This window comes from Salmo salar, chromosome ssa07 (assembly GCF_905237065.1).
Source record: "Salmo salar chromosome ssa07, Ssal_v3.1, whole genome shotgun sequence".
Classification (NCBI taxonomy): domain Eukaryota; kingdom Metazoa; phylum Chordata; class Actinopteri; order Salmoniformes; family Salmonidae; genus Salmo; species Salmo salar.
Window position 1 is genome coordinate 1,206,445 of NC_059448.1, and position 24,338 is coordinate 1,230,782.

General features: G+C 48.5%; 1 protein-coding gene across 1 annotated transcript; it reads right to left on the minus strand.

Annotated features, from left to right (window-relative positions):
- Positions 1-4,726: 4,726 nt before the first annotated feature.
- On the minus strand, positions 4,727-21,106 carry nppcl2 (natriuretic peptide C-like 2). The gene is made up of 2 exons (XM_045721391.1): positions 18,120-21,106; positions 4,727-5,324 (listed from the first exon to the last, which is right to left on the minus strand). The coding sequence occupies exons 1-2, from the start codon at positions 18,243-18,245 to the stop codon at positions 5,040-5,042; spliced, it is 411 nt and encodes a 136-aa protein (XP_045577347.1). The 5' UTR covers positions 18,246-21,106; the 3' UTR covers positions 4,727-5,039.
- Positions 21,107-24,338: the final 3,232 nt, after the last annotated feature.

Genomic DNA, 24,338 nt, shown 5'->3' on the forward strand with positions numbered 1-24,338 from the left:
CACACTACACTCACTACATACTGACATAAACACTACACACACACTCACTACATACTGACATAAACACTACACATACACTCACTACATACTGACATAAACACTACACACACACTCACTACATACTGACATAAACACTACACACACACTCACTACATACTGACATAAACACTACACACACACTCACTACATACTGACATAAACACTACACACTACACTCACTACATACTGACATAAACACTACACACTACACTCACTACATACTGACATAAACACTACACACTACACTCACTACATACTGACATAAACACTACACACACACTCACTACATACTGACACACACACTGACATAAACACTACACACTACACTCACTACATACTGACATAAACACTACACACTACACTCACTACACACTGACATAAACACTACACACTACACTCACTACACACTGACATAAACACTACACACTACACTCACTACATACTGACATAAACACTACACACTACACTCACTACATACTGACATAAACACTACACACTACACTCACTACATACTGACATAAACACTACACACTACACTCACTACATACTGACATAAACACTACACACTACACTCACTACATACTGACATAAACACTACACACACACTCACTACACACTGACACAAACACTACACACACACTCATACTGACACACACACTGACATAAACACTACACACTACACTCACTACATACTGACATAAACACTACACACTACACTCACTACATACTGACATAAACACTACACACTACACTCACTACATACTGACATAAACACTACACACTACACTCACTACATACTGACATAAACACTACACACACACTCACTACATACTGACATAAACACTACACACTACACTCACTACATACTGACATAAACACTACACACTACACTCACTACATACTGACATAAACACTACACACTACACTCACTACATACTGACATAAACACTACACACTACACTCACTACATACTGACATAAACACTACACACTACACTCACTACATACTGACATAAACACTACACACTACACTCACTACATACTGACATAAACACTACACACTACACTCACTACATACTGACATAAACACTACACACTACACTCACTACATACTGACATAAACACTACACACTACACTCACTACATACTGACATAAACACTACACACACACTCACTACACACTGACATAAACACTACACACTACACTCACTACATACTGACATAAACACTACACACTACACTCACTACATACTGACATAAACACTACACACTACACTCACTACATACTGACATAAACACTACACACTACACTCACTACATACTGACATAAACACTACACACTACACTCACTACATACTGACATAAACACTACACACACACTCACTACATACTGACATAAACACTACACACTACACTCACTACATACTGACATAAACACTACACACTACACTCACTACATACTGACATAAACACTACACACACACTCACTACATACTGACATAAACACTACACACTACACTCACTACATACTGACATAAACACTACACACTACACTCACTACATACTGACATAAACACTACACACACACTCACTACATACTGACATAAACACTACACACTACACTCACTACATACTGACATAAACACTACACACACACTCACTACATACTGACATAAACACTACACACTACACTCACTACATACTGACATAAACACTACACACTACACTCACTACATACTGACATAAACACTACACACTACACTCACTACATACTGACATAAACACTACACACTACACTCACTACATACTGACATAAACACTACACACACACTCACTACATACTGACATAAACACTACACACTACACTCACTACATACTGACATAAACACTACACACACACTCACTACATACTGACATAAACACTACACACACACTCACTACATACTGACATAAACACTACACACACACTCACTACATACTGACATAAACACTACACACTACACTCACTACATACTGACATAAACACTACACACTACACTCACTACACACTGACATAAACACTACACACTACACTCACTACATACTGACATAAACACTACACACTACACTCACTACATACTGACATAAACACTACACACTACACTCACTACATACTGACATAAACACTACACACACACTCACTACATACTGACATAAACACTACACACACACTCACTACATACTGACATAAACACTACACACTACACTCACTACATACTGACATAAACACTACACACACACTCACTACATACTGACATAAACACTACACACACACTCACTACATACTGACATAAACACTACACACACACTCACTACATACTGACATAAACACTACACACTACACTCACTACATACTGACATAAACACTACACACTACACTCACTACATACTGACATAAACACTACACACACACTCACTACATACTGACATAAACACTACACACTACACTCACTACATACTGACATAAACACTACACACTACACTCACTACATACTGACATAAACACTACACACTACACTCACTACATACTGACATAAACACTACACACACACTCACTACATACTGACATAAACACTACACACACACTCACTACATACTGACATAAACACTACACACACACTCACTACATACTGACATAAACACTACACACACACTCACTACATACTGACATAAACACTACACACACACTCACTACATACTGACATAAACACTACACACACACTCACTACACACTGACATAAACACTACACACTACACTCACTACATACTGACATAAACACTACACACTACACTCACTACATACTGACATAAACACTACACACTACACTCACTACATACTGACATAAACACACATAATTTACTGCTACTCTTCTGTTCTTTTTTTAACCTCAAATGCCTTATTTACTATTTATTTACTATTTATTTACTATTTATTTACTATTTATTTACTATTTATTTACTATTTATTTACTATTTATTTACTATTTATTTACTATTTATTTACTATTTATTTACTATTTATTTACTATTTATTTACTATTTATTTACTATTTATTTACTATACCTTATTATCCTGATTCCTTCATGTGTTTATATATCTCCTGACTCTGCAAATTCATCTGGTACTTCCTGTATATAGCTCCACATTGATCTGGTACTTCCTGTATATAGCTCCACATTGATCTGTTACTTCCTGTATATAGCTCCACATTGATCTGGTACTTCCTGTATATAGCTCCACATTGATCTGTTACTTCCTGTATATAGCTCCACATTGATCTGTTACTTCCTGTATATAGCTCCACATTGATCTGGTACTTCCTGTATATAGCTCCACATTGATCTGGTACTTCCTGTATATAGCTCCACATTGATCTGGTACTTCCTGTATATAGCTCCACATTGATCTGTTACTTCCTGTATATAGCTCCACATTGATCTGGTACTTCCTGTATATAGCTCCACATTGATCTGGTACTTCCTGTATATAGCTCCACATTGATCTGGTACTTCCTGTATATAGCTCCACATTGATCTGGTACTTCCTGTATATAGCTCCATATTGAACTGGTACTTCCTGTATATAGCTCCATATTGAACTGGTACTTCCTGTATATAGCTCCACATTGATCTGGTACTTCCTGTATATAGCTCCACATTGATCTGGTACTTCCTGTATATAGCTCCACATTGATCTGGTACTTCCTGTATATAGCTCCATTCTTGTGTTAGTTACCGTTTTTATAATTGTTTTTTAAATCTCTGCATCATTCGGAATAGGTTCGTAAGCAAGTATTTCACTGTGAAGTACACCAGGTGTATTTGGTGCATGTGATAACATTTGATACTGTGTGTATATATAATGTAAAAATTATTTTCAAAAATAGTTTGTCCCGTCTTTCACAAATCCCTGATTTGTGTCTTGACAGCTCCTTGTGTGACTCTAAATTTCTCAAGACATTTTTATACTTCAGAATTTTTACTTCTGTTTAACAAACTACAAATGGAGCCAAAATGCTATAGTACATTTTCAGCACGTGTCGTACCACATGAATCCACAAGAGGGCGGACACGTATCGATCACAGTGACAGGTTTTTAATTATCATTTAGTCAACTAACATTTTCTTTGTTTGATGATGAAATGTAGACAGATGTTCAGTTTGGAAACAGGAAGACTCAGACAGAGTTGATTTATTATTTCAGTTTGGAAACAGGAAGTCGTTTAGTCTAGAAGTTCTTTTGACTTCCATCATGAAGATATAAACACATGTTGGTCTCAGTTTCACACAACAGAAGGTCTGTCAGGTTATACATGGATACAATGGAATAACACACACTAAACTAAACACATTATACACACACACTATATAAACACACACACACACATTATACACACACACACACACTATATAAACACACACACACACATTATACACACACACACACACTATATAAACACACACACACACATTATACACACACACACACACACACACATTATATAAACACACACACACATTATACACACACACACACACACATTATACACACACACACACACACACATTATACACACACACACACACACACACACACACACACACACACACACACACACACACATTATACACACACACACACACACACACACACACACACACACACACACACACATTATACACACACACACACACACACCCACATTATACACACCCACACCACAGGTTAGTTGTACTGGCTGTAACAGAGCCAGGGGTTAGAGGTCAAAGGTCATTAGTAACAGCTCTCACATGGAATCCTCCGAACACCTAGAGGTCACGTGGGGTTTGGGGAGATGACCTTTACAGTCACACAGGGTCATAGTTCAGGGGTTAGATATCAAGGGGTGGCAATGTTCCATCCATCCGTCCGTAGGGTGAAAGATAGCCAATCAGAACACAAGGCCGCTGGCGGTTGTCCAATCAGCATCCCAGACCGCTGATGGATCCGATGCGGTCCACCTTCATGCCGAAGCATCCCCTGGCGGTGGCGCTCTTCCTGCTCCGCCCACGGAACATCCTCTGTTGGCGCAGGAAGTCCAGGAACAACCTGGGGACCACAGGACCCGCCCCCATACCGCGACCAGCCAATCCCTGGGAGGGATGATGGTAGGAATGGGAGGGGCCAGAAGTGGAACCTTCGGAGGTGATGTCTGGTTGGTTGAGGATCAGAGAGCGGAGCTGAGCGCTGAAGAGATTATCTAGTACCTGAAGGGGGGGGGTGAGGGAGAGGAAAGGGGGGAGGGGAAGGGAGAGAGGAGGGGGATGAGGGATGAGGGAGAGGAAAGGGGGGAGGGGAAGGGAGAGAGGAGGGGGATGAGGGAGAGGGAAGGGGGGATGAGGGAGAGGAAAGGGGGAGGGGAAGGGAGAGAGGAGGGGGATGAGGGAGAGGAAAGGGGGAGGGGAAGGGAGAGAGGAGGGGGGATGAGGGATGAGGGATAGAAAAGGGGGGAGGGGAAGGGAGAAAGGAGGGGGGATGAGGGAGAGGGAAGGGGGGATGAGGGAGAGGGAAGGGGGATGAGGGAGAGGGAAGGGGGGAGGGGAAGGGAGAGAGGAGGGGGGATGAGGGAGCGAGAAGGGGCGTTAGCACATTTGTCACGATAATAATTCATATAAAGTAGTAGTGATGTTATCCTCTCTACCCAGTACAGCCAGTAGAGGACTGGTCACCCCTCAGAGCCTGGTTCCTCTCTACCCAGTACAGCCAGTAGAGGACTGGTCACCCCTCAGAGCCTGGTTCCTCTGGTCTACCCAGTACAGCCAGTAGAGGACTGGCCACCCCTCAGAGCCTGGTTCCTCTCTACCCAGTACAGCCAGTAGAGGACTGGTCACCCCTCAGAGCCTGGTTCCTCTCTACCCAGTACAGCCAGTAGAGGACTGGTCACCCCTCAGAGCCTGGTTCCTCTGGTCTACCCAGTACAGCCAGTAGAGGACTGGTCACCCCTCAGAGCCTGGTTCCTCTCTACCCGGCACAGCCAGTAGAGGACTGGTCACCCCTCAGAGCCTGGTTCCTCTCTACCCAGTACAGCCAGTAGAGGACTGGTCACCCCTCAGAGCCTGGTTCCTCTCTACCCAGTACAGCCAGTAGAGGACTGGTCACCCCTCAGAGCCTGGTTCCTCTCTACCCAGTACAGCCAGTAGAGGACTGGTCACCCCTCAGAGCCTGGTTCCTCTGGTCTACCCAGTACAGCCAGTAGAGGACTGGTCACCCCTCAGAGCCTGGTTCCTCTCTACCCAGTACAGCCAGAAGAGGACTGGTCACCCCTCATAGCCTGGTTCCTCTTTACCCAGTACAGCCAGAAGAGGACTGGTCACCCCTCAGAGCCTGGTTCCTCTGGTCTACCCAGTACAGCCAGTAGAGGACTGGCCACCCCTCAGAGCCTGGTTCCTCTGGTCTACCCAGTACAGCCAGTAGAGGACTGGTCACCCCTCAGAGCCTGGTTCCTCTCTACCCAGTACAGCCAGAAGAGGACTGGCCACCCCTCAGAGCCTGGTTCCTCTCTACCCAGTACAGCCAGTAGAGGACTGGTCACCCCTCAGAGCCTGGTTCCTCTGGTCTACCCAGTACAGCCAGTAGAGGACTGGTCACCCCTCAGAGCCTGGTTCCTCTCTACCCAGTACAGCCAGTAGAGGACTGGTCACCCCTCAGAGCCTGGTTCCTCTCTACCCAGTACAGCCAGTAGAGGACTGGTCACCCCTCAGAGCCTGGTTCCTCTCTACCCAGTACAGCCAGTAGAGGACTGGTCACCCCTCAGAGCCTGGTTCCTCTCTACCCAGTACAGCCAGTAGAGGACTGGTCACCCCTCAGAGCCTGGTTCCTCTGGTCTACCCAGTACAGCCAGTAGAGGACTGGTCACCCCTCAGAGCCTGGTTCCTCTCTACCCAGTACAGCCAGTAGAGGACTGGTCACCCCTCATAGCCTGGTTCCTCTTTACCCAGTACAGCCAGTAGAGGACTGGTCACCCCTCATAGCCTGGTTCCTCTCTACCCAGTACAGCCAGTAGAGGACTGGTCACCCCTCATAGCCTGGTTCCTCTTTACCCAGTACAGCCAGTAGAGGACTGGTCACCCCTCATAGCCTGGTTCCTCTGGTCTACCCAGTACAGCCAGTAGAGGACTGGTCACCCCTCAGAGCCTGGTTCCTCTGGTCTACCCAGTACAGCCAGTAGAGGACTGGTCACCCCTCAGAGCCTGGTTCCTCTCTACCCAGTACAGCCAGAAGAGGACTGGTCACCCCTCATAGCCTGGTTCCTCTTTACCCAGTACAGCCAGAAGAGGACTGGTCACCCCTCAGAGCCTGGTTCCTCTGGTCTACCCAGTACAGCCAGTAGAGGACTGGCCACCCCTCAGAGCCTGGTTCCTCTGGTCTACCCAGTACAGCCAGTAGAGGACTGGTCACCCCTCAGAGCCTGGTTCCTCTCTACCCAGTACAGCCAGAAGAGGACTGGCCACCCCTCAGAGCCTGGTTCCTCTCTACCCAGTACAGCCAGTAGAGGACTGGTCACCCCTCAGAGCCTGGTTCCTCTGGTCTACCCAGTACAGCCAGTAGAGGACTGGTCACCCCTCAGAGCCTGGTTCCTCTCTACCCAGTACAGCCAGTAGAGGACTGGTCACCCCTCAGAGCCTGGTTCCTCTCTACCCAGTACAGCCAGTAGAGGACTGGTCACCCCTCAGAGCCTGGTTCCTCTCTACCCAGTACAGCCAGTAGAGGACTGGTCACCCCTCAGAGCCTGGTTCCTCTGGTCTACCCAGTACAGCCAGTAGAGGACTGGTCACCCCTCAGAGCCTGGTTCCTCTCTACCCAGTACAGCCAGTAGAGGACTGGTCACCCCTCATAGCCTGGTTCCTCTTTACCCAGTACAGCCAGAAGAGGACTGGTCACCCCTCAGAGCCTGGTTCCTCTGGTCTACCCAGTACAGCCAGTAGAGGACTGGTCACCCCTCAGAGCCTGGTTCCTCTGGTCTACCCAGTACAGCCAGTAGAGGACTGGTCACCCCTCAGAGCCTGGTTCCTCTTTACCCAGTACAGCCAGAAGAGGACTGGTCACCCCTCAGAGCCTGGTTCCTCTCTACCCAGTACAGCCAGTAGAGGACTGGTCACCCCTCAGAGCCTGGTTCCTCTGGTCTACCCAGTACAGCCAGTAGAGGACTGGTCACCCCTCAGAGCCTGGTTCCTCTCTACCCAGTACAGCCAGTAGAGGACTGGTCACCCCTCAGAGCCTGGTTCCTCTGGTCTACCCAGTACAGCCAGTAGAGGACTGGTCACCCCTCAGAGCCTGGTTCCTCTCTACCCAGTACAGCCAGAAGAGGACTGGTCACCCCTCATAGCCTGGTTCCTCTTTACCCAGTACAGCCAGAAGAGGACTGGTCACCCCTCAGAGCCTGGTTCCTCTGGTCTACCCAGTACAGCCAGTAGAGGACTGGCCACCCCTCAGAGCCTGGTTCCTCTGGTCTACCCAGTACAGCCAGTAGAGGACTGGTCACCCCTCATAGCCTGGTTCCTCTCTACCCAGTACAGCCAGAAGAGGACTGGTCACCCCTCAGAGCCTGGTTCCTCTCTACCCAGTACAGCCAGTAGAGGACTGGTCACCCCTCAAAGCCTGGTTCCTCTGGTCTACCCAGTACAGCCAGTAGAGGACTGGCCACCCCTCAGAGCCTGGTTCCTCTCTACCCAGTACAGCCAGTAGAGGACTGGTCACCCCTCAGAGCCTGGTTCCTCTCTACCCAGTACAGCCAGTAGAGGACTGGTCACCCCTCAGAGCCTGGTTCCCCTCTACCCAGTACAGCCAGTAGAGGACTGGTCACCCCTCAGTGCCTGGTTCCTCTCTACCCAGTACAGCCAGAAGAGGACTGGTCACCCCTCAGAGCCTGGTTCCTCTCTACCCAGTACAGCCAGTAGAGGACTGGCCACCCCTCAGAGCCTGGTTCCTCTCTACCCAGTACAGCCAGTAGAGGACTGGTCACCCCTCAGAGCCTGGTTCCTCTGGTCTACCCAGTACAGCCAGTAGAGGACTGGTCACCCCTCAGAGCCTGGTTCCTCTCTACCCAGTACAGCCAGAAGAGGGCTGGCCACCCCTCAGAGCCTGGTTCCTCTGGTCTACCCAGTACAGCCAGTAGAGGACTGGTCACCCCTCAGAGCCTGGTTCCTCTCTACCCAGTACAGCCAGTAGAGGACTGGTCACCCCTCAGAGCCTGGTTCCTCTCTACCCAGTACAGCCAGTAGAGGACTGGCCACCCCTCAGAGCCTGGTTCCTCTCTACCCAGTACAGCCAGTAGAGGACTGGTCACCCCTCATAGCCTGGTTCCTCTCTACCCAGTACAGCCAGTAGAGGACTGGTCACCCCTCAGAGCCTGGTTCCTCTCTACCCAGTACAGCCAGTAGAGGACTGGTCACCCCTCATAGCCTGGTTCCTCTCTACCCAGTACAGCCAGAAGAGGACTGGTCACCCCTCATAGCCTGGTTCCTCTGGTCTACCCAGTACAGCCAGTAGAGGACTGGTCACCCCTCATAGCCTGGTTCCTCTCTACCCGGCACAGCCAGAAGAGGACTGGCCACCCCTCATAGCCTGGTTCCTCTCTAGGTTTCTTCCTAGGTTCTGGCCTTTCTAGGGAGTTTTTCCTAGGGAGTTTTTCCTAGCCACTGTGCTTCTACACCTGCATTGCTTGCTGTTTGGGGTTTTAGGCTGAGTTTCTGTACAGCACTTTGAGAATATCAGCTGATGTACGAAAGGCTATATAAATACATTTGATTGATTGGAAGGTTTGGCACACGGCGCATTTCGTAGAGATTTTAGAGACGTGGGACTTTTTGTTGTTGCAGAAAGTGGTTTAAAGACTGAAGCCTGAAGACCGGCTCATCAGATACAGTGTAATTTCCGTGATAGGACTTTAGAAAGGCAACGGGCTTGCATTTCAGCGTCTCACATCCCTCGATGAGTCGATGTTTTGGATGCAATCATCAGCTAAATGAACAGTAACACATCGTTTCCATCACAGATTGAATCCAGGAGCGGTTTCTTTGCCACCAATGGGTTCCTAAATGGGAACAGGGCAATAGACTGCCCCCACATCGCCATGAAAGCACCAAACCAACACCAGTCCAATTATGTGAACAGAAAAGGCTCTTGTAGACCAGGTGATTGGTTCTGCTGTGTGTACCATGATTAAAGGACTGCTGAATGAGGTGGCCAGGTGAAACTGGATGGATGGATGACTGGTGAGGATGGATGGATGGATGACTGGTGAGGATGGATGGATGATGACTGGTGAGGAGGGATGGATGACTGGTGAGGATGGATGGATGACTGGTGAGGATGGATGGATGGATGACTGGTGAGGATGGATGGATGATGACTGGTGAGGAGGGATGGATGACTGGTGAGGATGGATGGATGACTGGTGAGGAGGGATGGATGACTGGTGAGGATGGATGGATGACTGGTGAGGATGGATGGATGGATGACTGGTGAGGATGGATGGATGATGACTGGTGAGGAGGGATGGATGGATGACTGGTGAGGAGGGATGGATGGATGACTGGTGAGGAGGGATGACTGGTGAGGATGGATGGATGACTGGTGAGGATGGATGGATGACTGGTGAGGATGGATGGATGACTGGTGAGGATGGATGGATGACTGGTGAGAATGGATGGATGACTGGTGAGGATGGATGGATGACTGGTGAGGATGGATGGATGGATGACTGGTGAGGATGGATGGATGGATGACTGGTGAGGATGGATGGATGGATGACTGGTGAGAATGGATGGATGGATGACTGGTGAGAATGGATGGATGGATGACTGGTGAGAATGGATGGATGGATGACTGGTGAGGATGGATAGATGACTGGTGAGGAGGGATGACTGGTGAGGATGGAGGGATGACTGGTGAGGATGGATGGATGACTGGTGAGGATGGATGGATGACTGGTGAGAATGGATGGATGACTGGTGAGGATGGATGGATGACTGGTGAGAACAGATGGATGACTGGTGAGGATGGATGACTGGTGAGGATGGATGACTGGTGAGAATGGATGGATGACTGGTGAGAATGGAGGGATGACTGGTGAGGATGGATGACTGGTGAGAATGGATGGATGACTGGTGAGGATGGATGGATGACTGGTGAGGAGGGAGGGATGACTGGTGAGGATGGATGGATGACTGGTGAGGATGGATGGATGACTGGTGAGAATGGATGGATGACTGGTGAGGATGGATGGATGACTGGTGAGGATGGATGGATGACTGGTGAGGATGGAGGGATGACTGGTGAGGATGGATGGATGACTGGTGAGGATGGATGGATGACTGGTGAGAATGGAGGGATGACTGGTGAGGATGGATGGATGACTGGTGAGGATGGATGGATGACTGGTGAGGATGGATGACTGGTGAGGATGGATGACTGGTGAGGATGGATGGATGACTGGTGAGAACAGATGGATGACTGGTGAGAACAGATGGATGACTGGTGAGGATGGATGGATGGATGACTGGTGAGGACGGAGGGATGACTGGTGAGGATATAGTATATTAAGGATATAAGTATATTCTCCATTGCTAATGGATGGATGACTGGTGAGGATGGATGACTGGTGAGGATATAGTATATTAAGGATATAAGTATATTCTCCATTGCTAATGGATGGATGACTGGTGAGGATGGAGGGATGACTGGTGAGGATGGATGGATGACTGGTGAGGAGGGAGGGATGACTGGTGAGAATGGATGGATGACTGGTGAGGAGGGATGGATGACTGGTGAGGATGGAGGGATGACTGGTGAGGATGGAGGGATGACTGGTGAGGATGGATGGAGGGATGACTGGTGAGGATGGATGGATGGATGACTGGTGAGGATGGAGGGATGACTGGTGAGGATGGATGGATGATGACTGGTGAGGAGGGATGGATGGATGACTGGTGAGGAGGGATGGATGGATGACTGGTGAGGAGGGATGGATGGATGACTGGTGAGGATGGAGGGATGACTGGTGAGGAGGGATGGATGGATGACTGGTGAGAGGGATGGATGGATGACTGGTGAGGAGGGATGGAGGGATGACTGGTGAGGATGGATGGATGATGACTGGTGAGGAGGGATGGATGGATGACTGGTGAGGAGGGATGGATGGATGACTGGTGAGGAGGGATGGATGGATGACTGGTGAGGAGGGATGGATGGATGACTGGTGAGGAGGGATGGATGGATGACTGGTGAGGATGGATGGATGGATGACTGGTGAGGATGGATGGATGACTGGTGAGGATGGATGGATGACTGGTGAGGAGGGATGGATGGATGACTGGTGAGGATGGATGGATGACTGGTGAGGATGGATGGATGGATGACTGGTGAGGAGGGATGGATGACTGGTGAGGATGGATGGATGGATGACTGGTGAGGATGGAGGGATGGATGACTGGTGAGGATGGAGGGATGATGACTGGTGAGGATGGAGGGATGATGACTGGTGAGGATGGAGGGATGACTGGTGAGGATGGATGGATGATGACTGGTGAGGAGGGATGGATGGATGACTGGTGAGGAGGGATGGATGATGACTGGTGAGGATGGATGGATGGATGACTGGTGAGGATGGATGATGACTGGTGAGGATGGATGGATGGATGACTGGTGAGGAGGGATGGATGGATGACTGGTGAGGATGGATGACTGGTGAGGAGGGATGGATGACTGGTGAGTGCTGCCTACTCATTATAAGTCTCCATTGCTAAAGCAACTTGAATTGTCCTACTGGTCCGGTCTTTGTATGTCTTCATTTTTACTGGACGAGCCACAACTGAGCCAATCAAATAAAACCTTTTGGTTGCACTCAACCTTTGACACTAGCAGCCCTATTTCAGTTTTGGAAAAGTAGTTTTTTGGCAGCTTTTTTTTGTTGGCAATGCCGTATTTCATGGCACACAGTTGTTTACCACAGGATTTAAAGGGATGATGGATTTAAAGGGATGATTTGTTTTACCATAATTAGGGGCAGTTTCACAATGCAAATAGCCAAGGTTGTGCACTAGCACTGAAGCTGAGAACAATTGGTATTCATCACTGGTTATGTCCTACTGAAGCGGAGAACAATTGGTATTCATCACTGGTTATGTCCTACTGAAGCGGAGAACAATTGGTATTCATCACTGGTTATGTCCTACTGAAGCTCGTAGGATTGTTTGATAAATCACACTTTGTCTATGCGTAGGAACATTCTAAATGCTATTCGTAACTAGTATTTTACAATAGTTTCCATGTGCACTGAACAAAAATATAAACATCAACATGTAAAGTGTTGGTCCCATGTTTCATGAGCTGAAAATAAAAAAATCGCAGAAATGTTCCATACAAACAAAAAGCTGATTTCTCTCACATTTATTTCACAACTGTGTTTTACATCCCTGTTAGTGAGCGTTTCTCCTTTGCCAAGATAATTCACCCACCTGACAGGTGTGGCATATCAAGAAGCTGATTAAAACAGCATGATCATTACACAGGTGCACCTTGTGCTGGGGACAATAAACGGCCACTCTTAAATGTTAAAATGCCACAGATGTCTCAAGTTTTTAGGGAGGGGGTGCAATTGGCATGCTGACTGCAGGAATGTCCCCCAGAGCTGTTGCCAGAGAATGTAATGTTAATTTCTCTACCATAAGCCACCTCCAACTTTGTTTTAGAGAATTTGGCAGTACTTACAATCAGCCTCACAACCGCAGACCATGTGTATGGCGATGTGTGTTTGCTGATGTCAACTTTGTGAACATAGTGCCCCATGGTGGAGGTAGGGTTATGGTATGGGCCCCATGGTGGAGGTAGGGTTATGGTATGGGCCCCATGGTGGAGGTGGGGTTATGGTATGGGCCCCATGGTGGAGGTAGGGTTATGGTATGGGCCCCATGGTGGAGGTGGGGTTATGGTATGGGCCCCATGGTGGAGGTGGGGTTATGGTATGGGCCCCATGGTGGAGGTGGGGTTATGGTATGGGGCCCATGGTGGAGGTGGGGTTATGGTATGGGCCCCATGGTGGAGGTGGGGTTATGGTATGGGCCCCATGGTGGAGGTGGGGTTATGGTATGGGCCCCATGGTGGAGGTGGGGTTATGGTATGGGCCCCATGGTGGAGGTGGGGTTATGGTATGGGCCCCATGGTGGCAGTGGGGTTATGGTATGGGCCCCATGGTGGAGGTAGGGTTATGGTATGGGCCCCATGGTGGAGGTGGGGTTATGGTATGGGCCCCATGGTGGTGGTGCTGTTATGGTATGGGCCCCATGGTGGAGGTAGGGTTATGGTATGGGGCCCATGGTGGAGGTAGGGTTATGGTAGGGCCCATGGTGGAGGTAGGGTTATGGTATGGGCCCCATGGTGGAGGTGGGGTATGTGGGCCCATGGTGGAGGTAGGTATGGTATGGGCCCCATGGTGGAGGTGGGGTTATGGTATGGGCCCCATGGTGGAGGTAGGGTTATGGTATGGGCCCCATGGTGGAGGTAGGGTTATGGTATGGGCAGGCATAAGCTACAGACAGTGAAAACAATTACATTTTATTGATGGCAATTTGAATGCACAGAGATACAGGGACGAGATCCAGAGGCCCATTGTCGTGCCATTCATCCACCACCATCACCTCATGTTTCAGCATGATAACGCAGAGATCCCATGTCGCAAGGATCTGCACACAATTCCTGGAAGCTGAAAAGGTCCCAGTTCTTCCATGGCCTGCATACTCACCAGACATGTCACCCATTGAGCATGTTTGGGATGCTCTGGATCGAGGTGTATGACAGCATGTTCCAGTTCAATATCCAGCAACTTCACACAGCCATTGAAGAGGAGGTGGGGCAACATTCAACAGGCCACAATCAACAGCCTGATCAACTCTATGTGAAGGAGACGTGTCGCGCTGCATGAGATTAATGGTGGTCACACCAGATACTGACTGGTTTTCTGATTCACGCCCCTACCTTTTATAAAGGTATCTGTGACCAACAGATGCATATCTATATTCCCGGTCATGTGAAATCCATCGATCTAAAGAGAATGTATTACAAATTACAAATTTCCTGAAATGAACCACAACTCAGTAAAATCTTTTAAATTGTTTGCATTTATATTTTTCTTCAGTATAATATTGATAAATGAACAGTGGTGTAAAGTGCTTAAGTAAAAATACTTTTAAAGTACTACTTAAGTTATACTTTTTGGGTTATCTTTACTTTACTATTTATATTTTTGACAACTTTTACTTCGCTACATTCCTAAAGAAAATAATGTACTTTTTACTCCATACATCCAAAAGTCCTGGTTACCTTTCGAATGCTTAACAGGAAAGGAAAATGCTCCAAGTCACTAAACAGAGAACATCCCTGGTCGTCCCTACTGCCTCTGATCTGGAGGACTCACTAAACAGAGAACATCCCTGGTCGTCCCTACTGCCTCTGATCTGGAGGACTCACTAAACAGAGAACATCCCTGGTCGTCCCTACTGCCTCTGATCTGGAGGACTCACTAAACAGAGAACATCCCTGGTCGTCCCTACTGCCTCTGATCTGGAGGACTCACTAAACAGAGAACATCCCTGGTCGTCCCTACTGCCTCTGATCTGACGGACTCACTAAACAGAGAACATCCCTGGTCGTCCCTACTGCCTCTGATCTGGAGGACTCACTAAACAGAGAACATCCCTGGTCGTCCCTACTGCCTCTGATCTGGAGGACTCACTAAACAGAGAACATCCCTGGTCGTCCCTACTGCCTCTGATCTGGAGGACTCACTAAACAGAGAACATCCCTGGTCGTCCCTACTGCCTCTGATCTGGAGGACTCACTAAACAGAGAACATCCCTGGTCGTCCCTACTGCCTCTGATCTGGAGGACTCACTAAACAGAGAACATCCCTGGTCGTCCCTACTGCCTCTGATCTGGAGGACTCACTAAACAGAGAACATACCTGGTCGTCCCTACTGCCTCTGATCTGGAGGACTCACTAAACAGAGAACATCCCTGGTCGTCCCTACCGCCTCTGATCTGGTGGACTCACTAAACAGAGAACATCCCTGGTCATCCCTACCGCCTCTGATCTGGAGGACTCACTAAACAGAGAACATCCCTGGTCGTCCCTACTGCCTCTGATCTGGAGGACTCACTAAACAGAGAACATCCCTGGTCGTCCCTACTGCCTCTGATCTGGAGGACTCACTAAACAGAGAACATCCCTGGTCATCCTTACTGCCTCTGATCTGGAGGACTCACTAAACAGAGAACATCCCTGGTCATCTCTACTGCCTCTGATCTGGAGGACTCACTAAACAGAGAACATCCCTGGTCGTCTCTACTGCCTCTGATCTGGAGGACTCACTAAACAGAGAACATCCCTGGTCGTCTCTACTGCCTCTGATCTGGAGGACTCACTAAACAGAGAACATCCCTGGTCATCCCTACCGCCTCTGATCTGGTGGACTCACTAAACAGAGAACATCCCTGGTCATCCCTACCGCCTCTGATCTGGTGGACTCACTAAACAGAGAACATCCCTGGTCGTCCCTACCGCCTCTGATCTGGAGGACTCACTAAACAGAGAACATCCCTGGTCATCCCTACTGCCTCTGATCTGGAGGACTCACTAAACAGAGAACATCCCTGGTCGTCCCTACTGCCTCTGATCTGGAGGACTCACTAAACAGAGAACATCCCTGGTCGTCCCTACTGCCTCTGATCTGGAGGACTCACTAAACAGAGAACATCCCTGGTCGTCCCTACTGCCTCTGATCTGGAGGACTCACTAAACAGAGAACATCCCTGGTCGTCCCTACTGCCTCTGATCTGGAGGACTCACTAAACAGAGAACATCCCTGGTCATCCTTACTGCCTCTGATCTGGAGGACTCACTAAACAGAGAACATCCCTGGTCATCTCTACTGCCTCTGATCTGGAGGACTCACTAAACAGAGAACATCCCTGGTCGTCTCTACTGCCTCTGATCTGGAGGACTCACTAAACAGAGAACATCCCTGGTCGTCCCTACTGCCTCTGATCTGGAGGACTCACTAAACAGAGAACATCCCTGGTCGTCCCTACTGCCTCTGATCTGGAGGACTCACTAAACAGAGAACATCCCTGGTCGTCCCTACCGCCTCTGATCTGGAGGACTCACTAAACAGAGAACATCCCTGGTCATCCCTACTGCCTCTGATCTGGAGGACTCACTAAACAGAGAACATCCCTGGTCGTCCCTACTGCCTCTAATCTGGTGGACTCCCTAAACACATGCTTCGTTTGTAAATGGTATCTGAGTGTTGGAGCGTGCCCCTGGCTTTCTGTAAATAAGAAAACAAGACAACCGTCTGCTTTGCTTAATATCAGGAATTTGAAATGATTTATACTTCGACTGTTGATACTTCAGTATATTTAAAACCAAATACTTCTAGACTTTTACTCAAGTAGTATTTTACTGGGTGAGTTTCACTTTTACTTGAGTCATTTTCTATCACGGTATCTATACTTTTACTCAACTATGACATTTGGGTATTTTTTCCACCACTGTAAAAATGAGTCTCTCTCTCGCTGACCCACTGTCCCCCCTGGTATCTCATCTGGTTCAGGACATGAATCCCCCAGCGTCCTCTCTGTCTCTGTCCCCCCTGGTATCTCATCTGGTTCAGGACATGTATCCCCCAGCATCCTCTCTGTCTCTGTCCCCCCCTGGCATCTCATCTGGTTCAGGACATGTATCCCCCAGCGTCCTCTCTGTCTCTGTCCCCCCCTGGCATCTCATCTGGTTCAGGACATGAATCCCCCAGCGTCCTCTCTGTCCCTCTCAGCTCTACTAAGGTCCTGTAGTGTTGTCTGGCCTTGAACCAACATGAAGCAGTATAACTTAACACAACACTGGGACATACACCCTGGGTCCGTCTTCACAAAGCGTCTCACAGTAGGATCAGATCCCCTCTTTGTGAAGACGGGCCCTCGGGTGTTGATGAAGGCACCTCGCTTACCTGTGTGTCGTGTTTCCGAGGTGAGGGTTGGGACGAGAGTCGAGACTCCACGCTCAGTGACGGAGAGGAGAGGAGGATGAGGAAGAGAAGAAGGGTATGGGTGGAAGGAGAAGATGAAGCAGCCATCTTTGTTTGAGAAGAAAAATATTTAAAAAAAAAAAAAAAAAGTTCAAAATAATAAATAATATTGTTCTTCAGGAGTGTAAATAATAATAATATGGAGTGGAATCTGTAGGAAAAACAATTCCTTGTCTCTTCGAGTTGTAATCAAACCAGTTATTGTTAACTAAAAGTTGTATTAAAGTTGTCTTTTAGGTTGCTTTAAAGTTGTATTAAAGTTGTCTTTTAGGTTGCTTTAAAGTTGTATTAAAGTTGTCTTTTAGGTTCTCTTCTTCATCCTGTAGAGTCAGGATGAGTCTGGCTGTGACCCGAGCAAGAGCTTCCATTATAAACAGGAACGCTGTGATGTCACACATTCTGCTGGTTACCCCTGGAGACGGGGAACCCCTAGACGACACGACACGCCCCTTCACCACGGTTACCTAGGCTACATCCTTTACATTATGGGCTGTTAACAGGTCACCACTGTTACCTAGGCTACATCCTTTACATTATGGGCTGTTAACAGGTCACCACTGTTACCTAGGCTACATCCTTTACATTATGGGCTGTTAACAGGTCACCACTGTTACCTAGGCTACATCCTTTACATTATGGGCTGTTAACAGGTCACCACTGTTACCTAGGCTACATCCTTTACATTATGGTCTGTTAACAGGTCACCACTGTTACCTAGGCTACATCCTTTACATTATGGGCTGTTAACAGGTCACCACTGTTACCTAGGCTACATCCTTTACATTATGGGCTGTTAACAGGTCACCACTGTTACCTAGGCTACATCCTTTACATTATGGGCTGTTAACAGGTCACCACTGTTACCTAGGCTACATCCTTTACATTATGGGCTGTTAACAGGTCACCACTGTTACCTAGGCTACATCCTTTACATTATGGGCTGTTAACAGGTCACCACTGTTACCTAGGCTACATCCTTTACATTATGGTCTGTTAACAGGTCACCACTGTTACCTAGGCTACATCCTTTACATTATGGGCTGTTAACAGGTCACCACTGTTACCTGGGCTACATCCTTTACATTATGGTCTGTTAACAGGTCACCACTGTTACCTAGGCTACATCCTTTACATTATGGGCTGTTAACAGGTCACCACTGTTACCTAGGCTACATCCTTTACATTATGGGCTGTTAACAGGTCACCACTGTTACCTAGGCTACATCCTTTACATTATGGGCTGTTAACAGGTCACCACTGTTACCTAGGCTACATCCTTTACATTATGGGCTGTTAACAGGTCACCACTGTTACCTAGGCTACATCCTTTACATTATGGGCTGTTAACAGGTCACCACTGTTACCTAGGCTACATCCTTTACATTATGGGCTGTTAACAGGTCACCACTGTTACCTAGGCTACATCCTTTACATTATGGGCTGTTAACAGGTCACCACTGTTACCTAGGCTACATCCTTTACATTATGGGCTGTTAACAGGTCACCACGGTTACCTAGGCTACATCCTTTACATTATGGTCTGTTAACAGGTCACCACGGTTACCTAGGCTACATCCTTTACATTATGGGCTGTTAACAGGTCACCACTGTTACCTAGGCTACATCCTTTACATTATGGGCTGTTAACAGGTCACCACTGTTACCTAGGCTACATCCTTTACATTATGGGCTGTTAACAGGTCACCACTGTTACCTAGGCTACATCCTTTACATTATGGGCTGTTAACAGGTCACCACGGTTACCTAGGCTACATCCTTTACATTATGGGCTGTTAACAGGTCACCACTGTTACCTAGGCTACATCCTTTACATTATGGGCTGTTAACAGGTCACCACTGTTACCTAGGCTACATCCTTTACATTATGGGCTGTTAACAGGTCACCACTGTTACCTAGGCTACATCCTTTACATTATGGGCTGTTAACAGGTCACCACTGTTACCTAGGCTACATCCTTTACATTATGGGCTGTTAACAGGTCACCACGGTTACCTAGGCTACATCCTTTACATTATGGGCTGTTAACAGGTCACCACTGTTACCTAGGCTACATCCTTTACATTATGGGCTGTTAACAGGTCACCACTGTTACCTAGGCTACATCCTTTACATTATGGGCTGTTAACAGGTCACCACTGTTACCTAGGCTACATCCTTTACATTATGGGCTGTTAACAGGTCACCACTGTTACCTAGGCTACATCCTTTACATTATGGGCTGTTAACAGGTCACCACTGTTACCTAGGCTACATCCTTTACATTATGGGCTGTTAACAGGTCACCACGGTTACCTAGGCTACATCCTTTACATTATGGGCTGTTAACAGGTCACCACTGTTACCTAGGCTACATCCTTTACATTATGGGCTGTTAACAGGTCACCACTGTTACCTAGGCTACATCCTTTACATTATGGGCTGTTAACAGGTCACCACTGTTACCTAGGCTACATCCTTTACATTATGGGCTGTTAACAGGTCACCACTGTTACCTAGGCTACATCCTTTACATTATGGTCTGTTAACAGGTCACCACTGTTACCTAGGCTACATCCTTTACATTATGGGCTGTTAACAGGTCACCACTGTTACCTAGGCTACATCCTTTACATTATGGGCTGTTAACAGGTCACCACTGTTACCTAGGCTACATCCTTTACATTATGGGCTGTTAACAGGTCACCACTGTTACCTAGGCTACATCCTTTACATTATGGGCTGTTAACAGGTCACCACTGTTACCTAGGCTACATCCTTTACATTATGGGCTGTTAACAGGTCACCACTGTTACCTAGGCTACATCCTTTACATTATGGGCTGTTAACAGGTCCGTGTCCTGTCCAGGGGGTGTCCTGTCCAGGGGGTGTCCTGTCCAGGGGTTGTCCTGTCCAGGGGGTGTCCTGTCCAGGGGTTGTCCTGTCCAGGGGGTGTCCTGTCCAGGGGTTGTCCTGTCAGGGGGTGTCCTGTCCAGGGGTGTCCTGTCAGGGGGGTCCTGTCCAGGGGTTCCTGTCAGGGGGTCCTGTCCAGGGGTGTCCTGTCCAGGGGTTGTCCTGTCCAGGGGGTGTCCTGTCCAGGGGTTGTCCTGTCCAGGGGTTGTCCTGTCCAGGGGGTGTCCTGTCCAGGGGTTGTCCTGTCCAGGGGGTGTCCTTTCAGGGGGTGTCCTGTCCAGGGGGTGTCCTGTCCAGGGGGTGTCCTGTCCAGGGGTTGTCCTGTCCAGGGGGCGTCCTGTCCAGGGGGTGTCCTGTCCAGGGGCTGTCTCTCTACAGGAACAGGAGGTGGGCTCCTTACCTGCCCTATGGGCCATCCTGGCCCCGGGACAACACTCCCTTATTAACACTTCTGACCCGAGTGTCAGCATGTTTTAGACAGAGCGCCTCTCCTTTCTCTTCTGTCCGTCCTGGGTTCTGACCCTAATAAAGACAGAGCTCACTACAAACCTCTCAGTAGGAGAAGCATCTATAAACACACCCTCTAAGCCCTGGTGACCCCGGACCTTCTTTGGTTCCGCCCCATCGTAAAGTGTTCCCCGGGAAACGCGGTCGTCTGCGAAATTATTTCCTCCTGAGGGGGAGTGGCCACAGGGTTAACACACACACACACACACACACACACACACACACACACACACACACTGAGGTCACCATGGTGATAGGATAGGTGAGACCCCTAACGTAGAGAGAGAGACAACGGGGAGATGGAGGGAGAGAGAAAGAGATCTGGACAGAGAGAGAGAGAGAGAGAGAACGAGCAGGGAGATGGAGGGAGAGAGAAAGAGAGATGAATAGAGAGAGACAGAGAACGAGAGGGGAGATGGAGGGAGAGAGAAAGAGATCTGGATAGAGAGAGACAGAGAGAACGAGCGGGGAGATGGAGGGAGAGAGAAAGAGAGATGAATAGAGAGAGACAGAGAACGAGAGGGGAGATGGAGGGAGAGAGAAAGAGATCTGGATAGAGAGAGACAGAGAGAACGAGCGGGGAGATGGAGGGAGAGAGAAAGAGAGATGAATAGAGAGAGACAGAGAACGAGAGGGGAGATGGAGGGAGAGAGAAAGAGAGATGGATAGAGAGAAAGAGAGAGACAGAGAACGAGCGGGGAGAGAGAAAGAGATCTGGATAGAGAGAGAGAGAGAGAACGAGCAGGGAGATGTAGGGAGAGAGAAAGAGATCTGGATAGAGAGAGCGAGAGAGAGAGAGAGACAGAGAGAACGAGCGGGGAGATGTAGGGAGAGAGAAAGAGAGATGGATAGAGAGAGAGAGAGAGACAGAGAGAACGAGCGGGGAGATGTAGGGAGAGAGAAAGAGAGATGGATAGAGAGAGAGAGAGAGACAGAGAGAGAGAGAGAGACTGTCTTGTTTGACTCAGAGGTTTGTAGGGGTTAAGGAGTGTGTATCTCTGCAGTGAACAGTATAATGCAATACAATACAATTTATTTATAACCCAAGCTAAAATAGAAACAATACCCTCTACTGGACTAAAACCCACCAGTTCAACTCAGACTGAGGCTGTGCTTGGAACACGTGTGTGTGTGTGTGTGTGTGTGTGTGTGTGTGTGTGTGTGTGTGTGTGTGTGTGTGTGTGTGTGTGTGTGTGTGTGTGTGTGTGTGTGTGTGTGTGTGTGTGTGTGTGTGTTGCTTGCGTCGGTGATGACGTCAGAGGACCTTACTGAATGGGGGAGACTGTGGGGATGGAGAGGAGGGTGTGTGTGTGTGTGTGTGTGTGTGTGTGAAGGGGTGTAGTTTTGTCTAAGAGACACAAAGACGATCTGGGGGGTAATAAACATTTTACCCCTCGTTAGCCCCAGACCTGGTGATGGATGAGCCGTCTCACATAGTGTGTGTGTGTGTGTGTGTGTGTGTGTGTGTGTGTGTGTGTGTGTGTGTGTGTGTGTGTGTGTGTGTGTGTGTGTGTGTGTGTGTGTGTGTGTTGTCCGTGTGTGTGTGTGTGTGTGTTGTCGGTGTGTGTGTGTGTGTGTCTGGATCAGTACCCAACTACGCACCTCTGACGCACACTACACCCTGGGAGAACACACACTGCACCCTGGTAGAATACACACCCTGGTAGAATACACACCCTGGTAGAATACACACCCTGGTAGAATACACACCCTGGTAGAATACACACTGCACCCTGGTAGAATACACACCCTGGTAGAATACACACCCTGGTAGAATACACACCCTGGTAGAATACACACCCTGGTAGAATACACACACTGGTAGAATACACACCCTGGTAGAATACACACCCTGGTAGAATACACACCCTGGTAGAACACACCCTGGTAGAACACCTGGCAACTACAGACTGACACACACACACACACACACACACACACACACACACACACATACATTAGAGCCATGTTGACTCCAGGGATGCTGGCCCATGTTGACTCCAGGGATGCTGGTCCATGTTGACTCCAGGGATGCTGGCCCATGTTGACTCCAGGGATGCTGGCCCATGTTGACTCCAGGGATGCTGGCCCATGTTGACTCCAGGGATGCTGGCCCATGTTGACTCCAGGGATGCTGGCCCATGTTGACTCCAGGGATGCTAGCCCATGTTGACTCCAGGGATGCTGGTCCATGTTGACTCCAGGGATGCTGGTCCATGTTGACTCCAGGGATGCTGGCCCATGTTGACTCCAGGGATGCTGGCCCATGTTGACTCCAGGGATGCTGGTCCATGTTGACTCCAGGGATGCTGGCCCATGTTGACTCCAGGGATGCTGGCCCATGTTGACTCCAGGGATGCTGGCCCATGTTGACTCCAGGGATGCTGGTCCATGTTGACTCCAGGGATGCTGGTCCATGTGGACTCCAGGGATGCTGGCCCATGTGGACTCCAGGGATGCTGGTCCATGTTGACTCCAGGGATGCTGGCCCATGTTGACTCCAGGGATGCTGGCCCATGTTGACTCCAGGGATGCTGGCCCATGTTGACTCCAGGGATGCTGGTCCATGTTGACTCCAGGGATGCTGGTCCATGTTGACTCCAGGGATGCTGGCCCATGTGGACTCCAGGGATGCTGGCCCCATGTTGACTCCAATGCTTCCCACAGTTGTGTCCAGTTGGCTGGATGTCCTTTGGGTGGTGGACCATTCTTGATTCACACGG

Bases quoted from the DNA above. Each gene is read 5' to 3' on its own strand.
- nppcl2 (XM_045721391.1), bottom strand. From the start codon at position 18,245: ATGGCTGCTTCATCTTCTCCTTCCACCCATACCCTTCTTCTCTTCCTC. The intron at 5,325-18,119 runs GTAAGCGAGGTG...CCCCCCCTTCAG, and splicing joins CTCGGAAACACGACACACAG to GTACTAGATAATCTCTTCAG.